Source organism: Enoplosus armatus, chromosome 9 (genome assembly GCF_043641665.1).
Source record: "Enoplosus armatus isolate fEnoArm2 chromosome 9, fEnoArm2.hap1, whole genome shotgun sequence".
Lineage (NCBI taxonomy): Eukaryota > Metazoa > Chordata > Actinopteri > Centrarchiformes > Enoplosidae > Enoplosus > Enoplosus armatus.
In genome coordinates this window covers 646111-662500 of record NC_092188.1, presented here as the reverse complement: position 1 = coordinate 662500, position 16390 = coordinate 646111, and the positions used below count along the sequence as shown (strand labels likewise).

At 44.5% G+C, this 16390-nt stretch overlaps 2 protein-coding genes across 2 annotated transcripts in view; both read right to left on the bottom strand.

Moving 5' to 3' along the window:
• The window catches only part of adam15 (ADAM metallopeptidase domain 15), a 22449-nt gene extending 19054 nt beyond the window's left edge, over nt 1-3395 (bottom strand). Inside the window, exons 1-2 of the mRNA XM_070911492.1 lie at nt 3072-3395; nt 1399-1490 (exon numbers count right to left, since the gene is read on the bottom strand). Of these exons, the coding sequence (XP_070767593.1) occupies nt 1399-1490; nt 3072-3318 (339 nt within the window). The 5' untranslated portion in view covers nt 3319-3395. The remainder of the gene's footprint in view (nt 1-1398; nt 1491-3071) is intronic.
• A 2260-nt stretch (nt 3396-5655) lies between these two features.
• dcst1 (DC-STAMP domain containing 1) lies at nt 5656-16379 on the bottom strand (the record flags this gene model as incomplete). The annotated part of the gene is given in 17 exon segments (XM_070911737.1): nt 5656-5751; nt 6043-6147; nt 8157-8299; nt 10663-10779; nt 11397-11523; nt 11760-11855; nt 11986-12085; nt 12167-12324; nt 12423-12544; nt 12880-13023; nt 13155-13326; nt 14815-14954; nt 15125-15253; nt 15357-15431; nt 15923-16048; nt 16204-16237; nt 16239-16379. Coding segments are annotated over 17 exon segments (2025 nt in total), but the record flags the coding sequence as incomplete, so codon positions are not given.
• Nucleotides 16380-16390: the final 11 nt, after the last annotated feature.

The window sequence follows — 16390 nt, the reverse complement described above, 5'->3', positions numbered from 1 at the left end:
AGGCTAAGAGACAGGCTGAGAGGCTGAGAGACAGACAGAAAGGCTGAGAGACAGACAGACAGGCTGAGAGACAGACAGACAGACAGGCAGACCGGCTGAGAGACAGACAGACAGACAGACAGGCAGACAGGCAGACAGGCAGACAGACAGACAGCCTCTTGGAGACAGTAAGGAGACTTTAGTTTGGTGGACCAACTCTCTTCATCAAAGCTCTGCTCTCTCACGGCGGGTGGAGTCGGGGTGGGTGGGAGTGGGTGGGTTTCTACAGGAAATGATCTCAGAGCTTCTGTCAGCTGCACAGGAAGTGTCCGCCCTCTTACACCCCTCCCCCCGGTCAGATCTCCGTGTTCCTGCAGGAAGCTCCTGGTGAAACTGTCAACGCTGCAGCTTCCTTCCTCTCTCTTCTTGCACTGAAACACACTCCTGACTGACTAACGTCGTACAGCACTTCCTGTCCCTCCTCCCACTACAATCTGTCCCTCCTTTCCTAATAAAGACTTTCTGTTGTCGGCCTTTGTGACAAAAACATTCTGATGGTCAATAATGACGACTGAGACATTACAGGTACAAGCTGTTCCTCTCATCGACAGGTCTAATGAAGGTGGAGCAGACTGAAGTTTCACCAACAGAACAACAACTACAACCTGAGGCTTTGAAACAGTCAACACACCCCAAAATACCTCCTTCAAGTAACCATGGTAACGGGTGGAGGGCGACCTCCGCTTTTGTTGGAAATGAGGAAGTTGGTGGGTTTGTGTGTGTGTGTGTGTGTGTGTGTGTGTGCGTCCCACCCATAGCAAACATCCAGTGACCAGTAACAGAAGGGAAACACCCGTAATGAAAATACATAACCAGCAATAATCTATCAAAACTCTGTTACAGCACATCAATACACCAGTAACAAACCAGTCAACACCAGTAACAACCAATAAACCCCAGTAACAACCAGTCAACACCAGTAACAACTTGTAAACACCAGTAACAACCAGTCAACACCAGTAACAAACCAGTAAACACCAGTAACAACCAGTAAACCCCAGTAACAACCAGTCAACACCAGTAACAAACCACTAAACACCAGTAACAACCAGTCAACACCAGTAACAACCAGTCAACACCAGTAACAAACCAGTCAACACCAGTAACAACCAGTCAACACCAGTAACAACCAGTCAACACCAGTAACAACCAGTCAACACCAGTAACAAACCAGTCAACACCAGTAACAACCAGTAAACACCAGTAACAACCAGTAAACCCCAGTAACAACCAGTCAACACCAGTAACAAACCACTAAACACCAGTAACAACCAGTCAACACCAGTAACAACCAGTCAACACCAGTAACAAACCAGTAAACACCAGTAACACACCAACATGAGGCTTGGAGTCTCTGACCTGTAGAGCTTCGGCGAGGCTCCTCCTCTGTCCGTCCACCAGGATGAATGGACGGGTTTTCTCCAGGAGGGGGCGCCAGCTTCGGTCCACACCTGAGCACACGGACAGACTGGGTAAACTGGGAATACGGGGATGTAGAGCTGGGCCGATATACTGTATAAGAGCTGAAATCAGTGTCAGCAGGTCATTACAGAGTGTGTCCACCAGGGGGGCGCTGCCGCGCCGATTCCTACACTGTAAAATGTTACGCGCTGTACATACCTTTAAAAGAAGAGACGCAGGGAAGGGGTCCGTATCAAGACGGTTTGTTTACGTGTTCATCTTTAAAAATAAATGACTTTCAGTCCAGAGTTTCAAGTTAAATTCAAGACTTTCACTTAAAACCTGTTTCACAATCAAACTGGTCAAAATATAAAAGCACAGTGAAAACCAGAGGCGACGATATGACCTAGAATCATTTATTATTATATCACATGTATTCAGTACTTCCCAGCAGTATATCACAATAATCCCTAATGATATGATTCATTAAATTAATGCGACCTGGCATAAAATGAATGGATTGACGAATAAAAAATGATGAATTCATTTGAAACGCCACAAAAAAGGATTGAACAGCCTCCTGCAGTCCGACTGTTAGTCTAGAGGAAAATGAATGAAATGTTCATTATCTCAAGAAGGAAACGTGGCCGTTAGCTCCGAGCGCAGACTTAGCTGTTAGCTGTTAGCTTCAGCTTTCCGTCAGAGCCCTGCAGTTTAATAAGGTGACAGCTCACACTGTTACTGTGGGCTTCAGCCTTTGTATTTAATATTGCTGAGGTCTGGCAGGCTCTGTGATCAACACTTTGTGATCAGTTTCACGTGATGTGTTCACAGTTTCAGCCGAGAGAGCTGCACACGGGTGGCTTTGGATGGAAAATAAATCACTTACTTATTACAATTTATCAGAGGAAAAAAATCAAACGTCAAAAGTCTCTGTTCATGATCCTGTGATGCTGATCAATAATAGTGATTCAATCCTCTATTGACACTAGTTTACACTGCAGTCATGCTGTAGCATAACACATCTGGTGAATACTGTATCTTTCTCATGCTAATGTCTTTTTACTTTCCATCAGTTGTGGCGTGTGGTTAAAAATACAGGGATGAGTGTTGCATTCAAATTTGTGAACAGTAATTGTATTAGTTTCTAAATAAAGCAGGACGATGTGTTTTCTACCCCTGCAAGAAACCTGTCCATATTCCTGTTTTACTGAAGTATAATCTTCATGTTTATATGTTAATAACTCATTAACTACGTGTATTATGACAGATGAAGCTTCACTGTGGACACGTAGAACTCAATGAATCAATAAAAAATGCAGTTTTAGTTTGAAGGAGAAAAGTTCTGGGTGTCATTCAGTCAGATTAACTACAGTTTAAATTAAACACACAGTGCAGATGGTTTATATTCAGAGCAGCTAGCTGAGAGGCTAATAGTGTCAGATTAGTTACACTGTTACCCTGGCAACAGACCAAGCAGTCAGGTCAAAGGTCACACGCACACTTTCACTAACATACTTCAGGAGAGGAGATCACCAGACTAAGTTCATTTTTTAATTAATTATAGCATTACACTTTACGTCCATACATAATAATGTCTGTTCATGTTAGACTTTAACGTTAATCGTTACCTGTCACGGTTGCGGTCAGACCGTCGGTACCGTCCGTCTGTCCGTCCTGAGGCAGAAGCCCTCCGTCCTGCGGTGCGTTCAGGGACCTGGCAGCAGTGAACACGGCGCGGCCGCTGAGCAGCAGCAGCAACACGGCGGCTCCGCTCATCCTCTCTGCGTCACCGGCAACCGGCAACAGGTTGCTGCTGTCTGGTGTGTGTGTGAGGCAACCCTGTCCCGTTCCCGTTACCTCAACGTGTCGGAGCATCGGGGGACGCTCCAGCGAAACTCCATGGTACTTCTTTTTGCGGTAACATCCACAGAAACAAGCGGGTCAAAGCTGCTGCTGTACCGGACCACGGGCGGGAAAGTGACCGACCATTCGGCGTTAATTTCCTCCGGTCCGAACCGTTATCTGCGCAGCTCTGGCGAAAACAGTTTCTAGCGGCAAAAACTACCGTTAACACCCGGCGGAATGGGACGGTTTATGTCTGCGGAGTTCGTTCGGACACCGGACGGCTCGGTTACCCGCCCTGAGAGGCCTGAAAGCGGCTCATTACCGGAGAACACCGGACCGCCCGTGTTTATACCGAGGGGTAACGAATACGTCATCTCGATGCATCACGTTAACCCGAGTTAGCGAGAAACAGACCGGAAGTACTGCAACTCAGTCTTCAAAATAAAAGCCAGCGAAAGCGCGTCACCGAACGAGTAAATTTAATGGGTCTTTACACAAGTCAAGTGAGTTTTATTTACTCAACCCAAACCCGCAAACCACAAATCTGCCTCAAGAGGGTGTACAATCTATACAGCATATCCTCCACCCTCAGAGCCTCACAAATATCAGCCGTTAATAACATAAAGTCAGGAACAGTCCTGATGAGTTGGTCCTCAGTAACTCAGTACTGATCTTTACAGCTTCTAAATCTACACAGTTCAGTTAAAGGAGACATTACTCTAAAGACACGTAGAGGAACTGTACAGTTTATCCAAACAGCAGACAAACAAACAGTTAAATCTCAAACATAACTAGCTCGGTTTCTTCCAGCTGTGAGTGATTTTAGTCTGAAAGCTGCCAAATAAACTGCACTTCACTGTCAACACTGTTTACTGTTATTATAGCGTGTGTTAGTGTGGAACACATTGACTGCATGTTAAAGTTTACACGTACACACACACACACACACACACACACACACACACACACACACACACAAACACACACACACACACACACACACACCCTGCGTTCAGCTGCGCCGTGAAGCTCGGTTCATAAAATGGATTTTATTTTGAAAACAAAATAACGGGATGCCGTTTTTACATATGTGGAAACACACACACACACACACACACACACACAAACACACACACACACACACACACACACACACACACACACACACACACACAGGGTATTTCCTCAGTAGATTTAACCCCTTCCTGTCAGCTCACTCCGGCTGTGAGGCCAATGAATAAAACCATGTTCTGCTTTACTCTGTGTTGTTGAAGGAAACAGACAGACTTGTCTTTTTAAGTTTGGGGGGGGGGGGGGGGGGGTTTGCAGATTAAATCACTAAATGTTTTATTTGATATTTAAAATCATCTCGACCAACTGCAGCAAAAACACTGCTCACACATTAAAGCATCAGAGGTAATAATCCTAAAACATGAACGATGATCTGAATCTTCCTCCACCGTCTACAACAGACTCCATGTCAGTGTGGCGGGACGTGTTGAGACGTCTCACTCTGGGACAAAGTGTTGGACAGACGTCACCGTACTGAATAATTCTGTAGTAAATATAAATATCGTATTTAGTTTGAAATCTGCTTCTGAGGCCTGAACACAAAGCTGAATAACTGCTGAGTTCAGGAGGACTTCAGGTCAGGGGGGTCAGGAGAGGTCCAGAGACCTGATGAAGTGATGACATCACTCAGAGGAGTGCTGATGTAAACTGATCCAGCATCAGTTTGTGGATTAGATTCAACTGTGAATGAAGTGAGCGCTGCACGTGAGGATCAGCTGGTTACAACTCATACACACATATCTAATCTGATCATGTGATCACACACACACACACACACACACACACACACACACACACACACACACACACTGTACTGCATGTTTAGTTCTTACTACTGGACAGTTTTGAAGGTATGCACATTCATTAATTGTTATTAATGACTGAATCATATCTAATGAAACCTTCTGTGCTGTGATTTAACTTTAAGAGCTTCTGCAGTTTCTGCCTTCACTCTAATGTCACAGCTCAAATCACAGCAGCTTGGTCTGTACTGGTCTACCCTGAGTCCCAGACCCTCAGAGGTCCGTCTCCCCAGTTTGTTCCTCTCATGTATTCATATTGGAGTCACAGAACTAAGCATCAGCTTGTGTGTAAAATATATCTGAACCCAGAGGAGGTTTAACAGCACAAAGATTCATTCTGCTGCAACATGAAGAAGACTGAAGTCATAATGAATCAGCGTCTTCACATTTTAAAGGTGCACGTCTATCTGAACGTCTTCTTCTTCTTCTTCTTCTTCTTCTTCTTCTTCTTCTGTAAAGTCTGCGAGCTGCAGATGGAACTTCCTGTCCGGGACTAAGCAGGGTCGTAGTGCGTCTCCTCTGAGTCCGACACTTCCTGTTGGTGATGATGACAAAGACGACAGCCACACCTGCTCAGACCCTCAAACACCTGCTGGAGAGGGTTATTATTATTATTATTATTATTATCATTATTATTATTATTATCATCATTATTATTATTATCATTATCATTATTATTATCATTATTATAATAATAATAATAATTATTATCATTATTATTATTATCATTATTATACTTATTATTATCATTATCATTATCATTATCATTATCATTATTATTATTCAGCCTCTCTGACTGATAAAAGTCTCCATTGACCAACAACATTTTTTGATAAGATTATCAGTGAGTTGAGCAGCTGTGCAGTGATCAGACACTCACCGTCCGGCTCCTCCGTCCCCGGCTGATGATGCGTTTCCTGTCTGTGGAGGAAATCCGTCTCTGGATCTGCAGGTTGTAGAGAAACAAGACCCGCTTCTTCTCCCTCTGACAGACAGACAGACAGACAGAGAGACAGAGAGACAGACAGACAGACAGACATGCAGAGAGACAGGCAGACAGACAGGCAGAGAGACAGACAGACAGGCAAAGAGACAGACAGACAGGCAGAGTGACAGACAGGCAAAGAGACAGACAGAGAGACAGTCAGATAGGCACAGAGACAGACAGACAGGCAAAGAGACAGACAGACAGGCAGAGTGACAGACAGGCAAAGAGACAGACAGACAGGCAGAGAGACAGACAGACAGAGAGACAGACAGACAGACAGACATGCAGAGAGACAGACAGGCAGAGAGACAGACAGACAGCCAAAGAGACAGACAGGCAGAGAGACAGACAGACAGGGAGACAAACAGACAGGCAAAGAGACAGACAGGCAGAGAGACAGGCAGTCAGACAGACAGACAGGCAGACAGACAGACAGACAGACAGGCAGAGAGACAGACAGACAGACAGACAGTCAGAGAGACAGACAGACAGGCAGAGAGACAGACAGGCAGAGAGACAGACAGACAGAGAGACAGACAGACAGACAGACAGACAGGGAGACAAACAGACAGGCAGAGAGACAGACAGGCAGACAGACATAAATGTAGTGAAGTAAAAAGTTGTAGTGGAGTAGAAGTACAAAGACTCAAGTAAAGTACAAGTACCTCAAATTTGTACTTAAGTACAGTACTTGAGTAAAAGTACTTAGTTACATTCCTCTTGTCTCTCTTTCTCTTCCTGTCTCTCGACCACAGTTCAGCCTGTCAGCGCTGCTCTGTTATAATGCTCTTACATTAATCTGCTCTCAGATCAGATTTACTGCAGCTCACAGGGTTTAAACACACAGTGTGTGTGTTTGTGTGTGTGTGTGTGTGTGTGTGTGTGTGTGTGTGTGTTAATGAGATTGAGCAGTTTGCTTCTTCCAGTCCAGGAGAGGAAGTGACATCACAGCGACTAATGAATGTTCAAACAAACACGTTTTAGGTTTCTATTGTTTACTATGAAACACTACAAATACTAGTAGTGTTACTGCAACTAATCCTACTACTGCAGTAATACACACTCAGGCGTCATGTTGAACAGTTTCAGAGAAAGTTTTCTTAGTTTTAACAAACTTTAACTTCACTTTTATCACTTTGCTCTTCTGTGTTTTACTGTTTATATTTCTGATCTGAACTAAGTACTACTGTATTTACTCAAGTCCATACTTAAGTACAAATTCAGATTGGATGAATGATGAATGGATGAATTAATGGATGGATGAATTAATGGATGAATGGATGAATGAATGAATGAATGGATGAATGAATGAATGGATGATTGGATGGATGAATGAATGGATGAATGGATGAATAAATGGATGATTGGATGGATGAATGAATGGATGATTGGATGGATGAATGAATGGATGAATGAATGAATGAATGAATGATTGGATGGATGAATGAATGGATGATTGAATGGATGAATGAATGAATGGATGAATGAATGAATGAATGGATGATTGGATGGATGAATGAATGAATGGATGATTGGATGGATGAATGAATGGATGAATGAATGGATGGATGGATGAATGGGTGGATGAATGGATGAACTACTTTAGAAAACTTCTAGACTTTTTTACACAAATATTTGCACAACACATGAATCATCTTCTGCATTAAATTTCCATCATTTCTTATTTCATTCATTCATCCTTTTGTCTGTTTCTGTGTTTTCTGTTTCATTATTACGCTATTATTACAGTATATATTATTACAGTGTTTACACTGCACTACAGATTTTTACTATGATTGGTGTGTACTTATACTTTGTTTATCCTCATTTCACCTGTTTTCTAAACACAAATGAACATAAACTCATGTTTTAGAAAGTGTGCAGTTCAGTCAGTGTTCACTGTTTGGTTCTCTGCTTTAAAGGATTTCTGGGAGCTGCAGTGATGTGATGACTGAGGAATTCACACACACACACACACACACACACACAATGAGGTGTGTGTGTACCTCTGGGTGGTAGAAGGCAGCGATGACCCGTCGGAGGCGGTTGGTGTAAGCCTGAAAGCAGCTGAAGAGCACCACCAACAGGACACAACACACACAGCTCACATACACATCTGCAGAGAGGGAGAAGGGGGGAGACACACACACTGGACACACACACACACACACACACACACACACACACACACACACAAAGGTTATTGTCAGTGGTGGAAGAAGTACTCATCACACAGAATAATATTTATTATATTATTGATTATTAATGCATGAATATGTTCATCACTTTAATGTTGCAGCTGATAATCTTAACCTGTAATAATACCTCACACACAATAAATCATTGATTTGTTGATACTATTTAATATTATCTCAATCTGCAAAGTTATTAAATAAATATAGTGCAGTAAAAAGTACAATATTTCCATTGAGATGTAGTGCAGTAGAAGTATAGTTAAATACAGTACTTAGTAAATGTACTTACTTTCCTCCACTTGTTATTGTGTTGTAGTTTTATATTTGTGTGTATTAATATTTGTTCATCAGAGAGACTGTCGTCCTCTGTTGGTTCAGTTCAGTACAACATGGACAGAAGTTTGTGGACACCACTTCTTCAATCACTTCAGTCGTGTGGTTTGAATATTAGCTCCCTCTGGTTAAAAGTTCCATCCAACAGACGACGATGTCACCAAATGACAATATACAGCTTTTTGTCTGTGAAGTGTTTTAGTTCACACTGTTTGATTTTGGGCTTCATGTGGTGAAAGGGTCTAAAACGGACGTCCTCATTTCATCACGATCCACGTCTGGACGATTTGGAGCTTTGGTGACCAAAGACGATGCTGTGACTGCTGTTATGATCCACGACTACAAACCAACCAATCACAATACAGCAGGAAATGACACAGAATACACTGGCAGGTGCAGCTCCCCTTAATGCATGTTGGTGCCGCCAAGCCCCCAGGGGCCGAGCTGGTCTGTAAGGCGAGCAGTGGCGTCACTTTTCCACTAGGTGGGGCTACTAAATCTTGGCATGCTATCCGCCATACTGTCACGTAATAAAAAACTATGCTGAGAGTCTCTACCGCGTTTTGGTGTCATTTACGGGCGCTTCTGTCCTCTGTTGTCTGTATCGGAGTTCGTCACACACACACACACACACACACACACACACACAATTTACAACTACGAAAAGCAAGCAAGCTAGCTAAAGCTTTGTTTAATGCTCGCGCGAGCATGCCGCCGTAGAGAGTCTGTCTGTCTGTCTGTCTGACCGTCTGTCTATTGGTCTGTCTGTCGGTCCGTCCGTCCGTCCGTCCCTCCGTCTGTCTGTCTGCAGTGTTGCAAGGTTGGTTCAAAAACGTAACAATTAGCCAGAAAATAATATCAGTATTGAAAAAATAAGAAAAACATCTGCACCATGACACATCAGGCTAACGTTTGGTCAGCCCACCCGAGCTCATTTTACCGACATGACACCATCCCACAGCCACCTAAATGGGCGGAAAATCGCCCACTTTGGCACCTAAGCCTAACCCAGATCCAGTTATTTTCTGGTGCCGTGTCAACCAATCAGGGGCCACCAGGGAGAGCCGAACATATCACACGCGTGTCCTTCAGCACACAGACACAGACTGTAGGCAGCGCCTTTTATTAGTCATCGCTTCTGTTATAATGTATGATTTATGTGAGAGTAACAACTTATATGTACACACACACACACACAAAACAACAATAACATTAACGAGCAGCGCCCCAACGGCCTTAATGGACCACACGCCACTGGAGGCGAGTTTGGCGTTGTGGACGCACTCAGTCCTGCAGCTTCCCTGACCGTCATGTGACACACACACTGACCCAACAAGCATTTCACCTCACAGTCATTAGAAGAGGACCGGCTGGAAAACAGGGAAGACATTTCTCTGGTTTTATCACGCAAATTTGATCCATTCGGTTCAATAAGATTTAAGTCTCCAGGAGCCGTATGATGGAATCATCTTATCCCATTCAGTTTAGGGGAAAAACACCACATGAACACAAACCAAAGTGATGGAGGCAAAAACAGAAAGAGGTTTGGACTCAGATTCATGTCACAGTCTGACAGCCTCAAACTGATATCACACAGATTATTTTATCATCTCACAGTGACATGCAACTACCTCAGTCTGAAACTGGATTCTCTGTCTGAGCCTGACTGCGGTCTCTTTGCCCTGAGCTACACTGTAGACCTGTGACCTGTGACCTCTAGACCTATAGACCTGTGACTTGTGACCTGTAGACCTATAGACCTATAGACCTATAGACCTGTGACTTGTGACCTGTAGACCTATAGACCTGTCACCTGTCGACCTGTAGACCTATAGACCTATAGACCTGTGACTGTAGACCTGTGACCTGTGACCTCTAGACCTATAGACCTGTGACTTGTGACCTGTAGATCTATAGACCTATAGACCTATGACTTGTGACCTGTAGACCTATAGACCTGTCACCTGTCGACCTGTAGACCTACCCCGGTTGTCAGTTTGGATGTGCAGGATGGACGAGCTGTTGAAGGCTGAAACCGTCTTCCTCAGGAGGCGGGCCATCATGGAGGCTCCGCCCACTCTGATGTCCACCTGGTGACTACCTGCAGAGAGAACTTCATTACCCAGAAATCCTGAGTGGTGACGTCAGTGAATTTTCAGGGAGTTAAAATTGGAAATAATCATCACGTAATAAATGTGTACGCAAATGATATTCTGCATTATTTTTACAATTATGACCCAGCTGATTCAGCTCCACGTCACTTAAAGATAAAAAAAAGCTCAGTCAGAAATTATATTTGTTTACTAGTATAAGTAAAAATGAATAAATAAAAAAATCAAATCAAATGGCAACATGTATATTTATTATTGTACATGGTACCTTAAAAATAAGATAAATATTATCAAATGAATACAAATGTCTATAGTGCCTACATTTTCATATTTGTGACAAAATCTCACATTTACATCAACAACACATTTTGTCTGGAATCACAAGTTGAAGATGAAGATGAAGTCACAAACACGTCAGAGTCTTAAACCTAATAGCTACTTTCACAGCTGCAAAATGATCCCAAATCAAGAAGTGATAAACAGCAAGTGATCGCTGATGATCCACGACACAGACTTTTATACTGACCCAAAATATGAACACATTTAACTTTTAGATGGTATATTTTACGTGTGTGTGTGTGTGTGTGTGTGTGTGTGTGTGGTTTACTGGTCAGGTTGAACTGGGTGAAGGTGTGTCTGCTGACGATGTCCAAAACATGGAACAGAGTGAAGTCGACAGTCAGCAGGACGACAGACAGCAGAGAGATAGACAGCACCTGAAACACACCTGAGGTCTGTCACACACACGCACACACACACACACACACACACACACACACACACACACACAGAGGTTATAATCATAATGTTTATGAACCTCTCCTGTGATCTGACTGGATCTGACAGGATGTTAAAGGATAATTCTGGTTTCTTCTGGTGTCAATCAGAATGGGGTGCAGCTTTAGATCAGAGTCCACTATATAAAGGACATCACAGCCACCATTAATATCAGTATTAGTGTTGAACCCACCACTTGTTTGAGCTCCTCAGAGTGGAAGTTTGGACTCCAGGGGTTGATGAACTTCTTCTTCTCTGATTGTTTCAGAGGCAGCAGACGGTGCTTCCCCTGAACACACCAGACGATTATCAAGATTATTCTAGTGTGGAGAGATCTGTTTCATGCTGCAGTTAAGTCAAAGGGTTAGGGTTAGAGATGAAGATGATGAAGAAGAAGAAGATGATGATGATGTTGTTACCGCTCTCCTCCTGCGGGCGTCAATCTGTCTGAAGTAGGTGGTGATGTAGACGTTGTCGAATCGAACGTCCCTCCTGTACTGTCTGAGGTAACCAAACGCCCTGAGGAGGAGGAGGAGGAGGAGGAGGTCATGTTGTGACTCAGCAGACAGAGGAAGCTGATGTCAGAGTTTTAGGTCTTACTGGGTGAAGATGGTGATGAAGGTGAAGGAGAGCAGCAGCTGCAGGAAGTTCAGCAGCTGTTTCATGGCTGTCGTCAGTTTCTGGAAGGACCCTTTAACAGCCTGAGTGAACTCCTGGTCCAGCAGAGCTCCACCCAGCACCGACCGCTGCTGCTGCTCCTGCACGAGGTCAGGGGTCACGCAGGTCAGGACGCTTCATTAGATTCATTTAACTGGACATGAACACAGATAAACATGTAAAGTTTGAAGGCGGCGACCTGCAGGACAAGCTCTGTGCTGAACTCTCTGGACAGCAGGTCCACTGAGACGTTCAGCTGATCGAACAGCTGACCGAAGTTTCCCTCTACAGGGATCTGCTCTCTGCACCATGGAGTCATCACTGACAGAGGAGGAGGAGCAGAAGAAGAAAATTACACTTTATCCTCAGAGTCAAAGCCAAACCAACCCTACATACAGAGATAGAACTGGGTGTCGTCTGCGTGTTGGCTGATGGTCTCTGCACTTCTGCTTTGGTCACATTAAATGGCATATCACTGTGCTGTGGTGTTCTTTACTGTCGCTGCTGATTGTGGTTTGTTGTAAGAAACATACAAATGGCTCAACAGCAAGAGAAACACACCATCAGCCACTTTACATCTCAGTGAGACTGAAATGAATGTCCAGTCGTAGTTTAAATGGAGACAACATCTGACCCTAACCAGTGTGACCTTTCACCTCTCATGACATCACACAGGAAGTGGAACTTCATGGAGACACAGAGGATGTGGTTGATGACGGGGACCGGGATCGCCCTCATACACTCCGCCCACCTGAGGCTGAACCAATCAGCACATCGCTTCACGCCCTCATCCACCACACCTGGACACACACACACACACACACACACACACACACACAGTCATTAAATGTATTATTCAATTAAACGTCCTCATGATGTGAAATCTTTTTTTACCCTTCACTTTTTAAATTATAGTTGTCAGCTCGCTCACCGTCGCACTGCATCATGGTCTTGGAGGTGAACTGCTCCTGTGTGCTGTTGCCGGTGACAACATGTTTTGGTTTGAATCGGTCGTATCCATACTGAAGGACGACTTCGTCTCTGATGTTCTGAAACTTCCTGCTGACGCTCTGAGCCTCCGACGTCAACTCAGCTTCATCATCCTGATCAAGAAGCAAAAAACAGACCAATGACTTCTGACCCCTGAACCCCCCCCCCCCCACACACACACACACACACACACACACACCCTCGACAACCACATCAAAAACACCTTTTAATACAGCTTACATCTGTTTTGGGATTAACTCTATGGTTTGTATTTCCATAAATTTGACAAAAATGGCTCCAAAAGTTTCAGCCATGCTAGCAGTCTGACTGCCTGCCTGCCCGTCTGTCTGTCTGTCTGTCTGTCTGACTGCCTGTCTGTCTGTCTGTCTGTCTGTCTGACTGCCCGTCTGTCTGTCTGTCTGACTGCCTGTCTGTCTGTCTGTCTGTTTGTCTGACTGCCTGTCTGTCTGTCTGTCTGTCTGACTGCCCGTCTGTCTGTCTGTCTGTTTGTCTGACTGCCTGTCTGTCTGTCTGTCTGTCTGTCTGTTTGTCTGACTGCCTGTCTGTCTGTCTGTCTGTCTGACTGCCCGTCTGTCTGTCTGTCTGTCTGTCTGACTGCCTGTCTGTCTGTCTGTCTGACTGCTTGTCGGTCTGACTGCCTGTCTGTCTGTCTGTCTGACTGCTTGTCGGTCTGACTGCCTGTCTGTCTGTCTGTCTGTCTCTCTGTCTGACTGCTTGTCGGTCTGTCTGTCTGTTTGTCTGACTGCCTGTCTGTCTGTCTGTCTGACTGCTTGTCGGTCTGACTGCCTGTCTGTCTGTCTGACTGCCTGCCCGTCTGTCTGTCTGTCTGACTGCCCGTCTGTCTGTCTGTCTGTCTGTCTGTCTGACTGCCTGCCTGTCTGTCTGTCTGACTGCTTGTCGGTCTGACTGCTTGTCGGTCTGACTGCCTGCCCGTCTGTCTGTCTGTCTGTCTGACTGCCTGCCCGTCTGTCTGTCTGTCTGTCTGACTGCCTGCCTGTCTGTCTGTCTGACTGCTTGTCGGTCTGACTGCCTGTCTGTCTGTCTGTCTGCCTGTCTGTCTGACTGCCTGCCTGTCTGTCTGTCTGATTGCTTGTCGGTCTGACTGCCTGCCTGTCTGTCTGTCTGCCTGTCTGTCTGACTGCCTGTCTGTCTGTCTGTCTGACTGCTTGTCGGTCTGACTGACTGCCTGTCTGTCTGTCTGTCTGACTGCTTGTCGGTCTGACTGCCTGTCTGTCTGTCTGTCTGTCTCTCTGTCTGACTGCTTGTCGGTCTGTCTGTCTGTTTGTCTGACTGCCTGTCTGTCTGTCTGTCTGACTGCTTGTCGGTCTGACTGCCTGTCTGTCTGTCTGACTGCCCGTCTGTCTGTCTGTCTGTCTGTCTGTCTGACTGCCTGCCTGTCTGTCTGTCTGACTGCTTGTCGGTCTGACTGCTTGTCGGTCTGACTGCCTGCCCGTCTGTCTGTCTGTCTGTCTGACTGCCTGCCCGTCTGTCTGTCTGTCTGTCTGACTGCCTGCCTGTCTGTCTGTCTGACTGCTTGTCGGTCTGACTGCCTGTCTGTCTGTCTGTCTGCCTGTCATTACCATGAGCTGCTGTGTGACGAGTATGAAAGGCCTGATGGTGTCTCTCCACAGTAACTTGCTGTGATGAACCTGCAGGTCCAGATTACAGCTCAGAGACAGAGCAGCTGTCTCCACGTTACGCTGGATGTTAGAAACTGGTCCTGTAACATAATATTATCATCATGAGACAGACAGACAGACAGACACATCACAGCCTGATGCAACACAGTTCAACACAAACACAATACGGAAAGAAACGATGTGACATAATACACGTGTGTGTGTGTGTGTGTGTGTGTGTGTGTGTGTGTGTGTGTGTGTGTGAGTTCACCTTTGTACAGCACAGACAGGATGAACAGCATCAGGTACGTTCGACCGCGGGAGCCGAGCATGCTGGGAAACACCAGGAGGACCGAACATCTAAAGGAGGAGGACACGGCTCCGCCCACCACACACACAGCTGGAACACACACACAGATGTTAGTCAACATGTGTTTTTCAGCCAGATGTTGAATTATTTCATGTTTCAGATAAAAACTGATGTGAGAGTGACGTCTCCTCACCGACAAACAAACCTCCTGCTGCCAGCTGCAGGTCAAAGGTCAGCGGGAGGCGCAGGAAGACTCCCAGGAAGAGAACTGAGGACAGACAAGGACACAGGAGGCAAAGGTTCATCACAGAAGGTCATAACTTAATCATTTAAATGTAATGATCTAATGCTGAAGAACAGAATGACTACATAGATCATTAAAATGTTATCAATTAAAAAATAAATACATTGAATTGGAAAAAAAAATACAATAATAATAATAATATATGATATATAGATATGATTTTATTTTTATGATTTAATTCTAATATCATTTGATAAAATACTAAAAGTACTAAAGATGTATAAAACATTCATACAAATAATACATATTTAAATAATAGAATTAAAATAAAACACTAAGAATAATAAAATGAAAAATGTAAATAATAATAATCACAGTGAAAAATAAATTAAAACAAAACAATCTAGAAAAAAACAATAGAGAATGCTAACAATTGTTAGCATAAATGCTAAGAAGACATAATTACATTTCTTATTTCTCCACCTTTTCCTCCTGAGTCAGCGAGTGCTAGTTACCTGCACCGCTCACGGCTCCAAACAGCGCCCTGAGGACCAGGTGAGCCACCTGAAACTCTTCTGATTGGCTGAACAGGAATCTATGGACGGCAGGAGGAAGGACGGTCAAACTGATCCTCTCCACAGCTGGAGGACAGACACAAACAGCTGGACAGTCAGACAGATACAAGCTCCTAAAACATTAGCTAGAGTTAGCAACACGGCAACATGCTGCTAAACGTTACCTTTCAAGATAATTAATAACAACAGTTTGAGAAGAAGCTGCTAAAGATTGAACTTACTGCTGTGAGGAGCTGAAGGTGAGTGCAGGTGAGTCATGATCCAAAGCGTCTCTGAACAGACTCACAGACGAGGTGCTGTTTTGGTTGGTCAGTTGGTCAGTTGGTCGGTTGGAGCTTCTGGAAGTTTCAGTGACATCAGGCTTCTTTGGTCTCCAGGAGACATGAAAACACTTGAGTCAGTGAGACA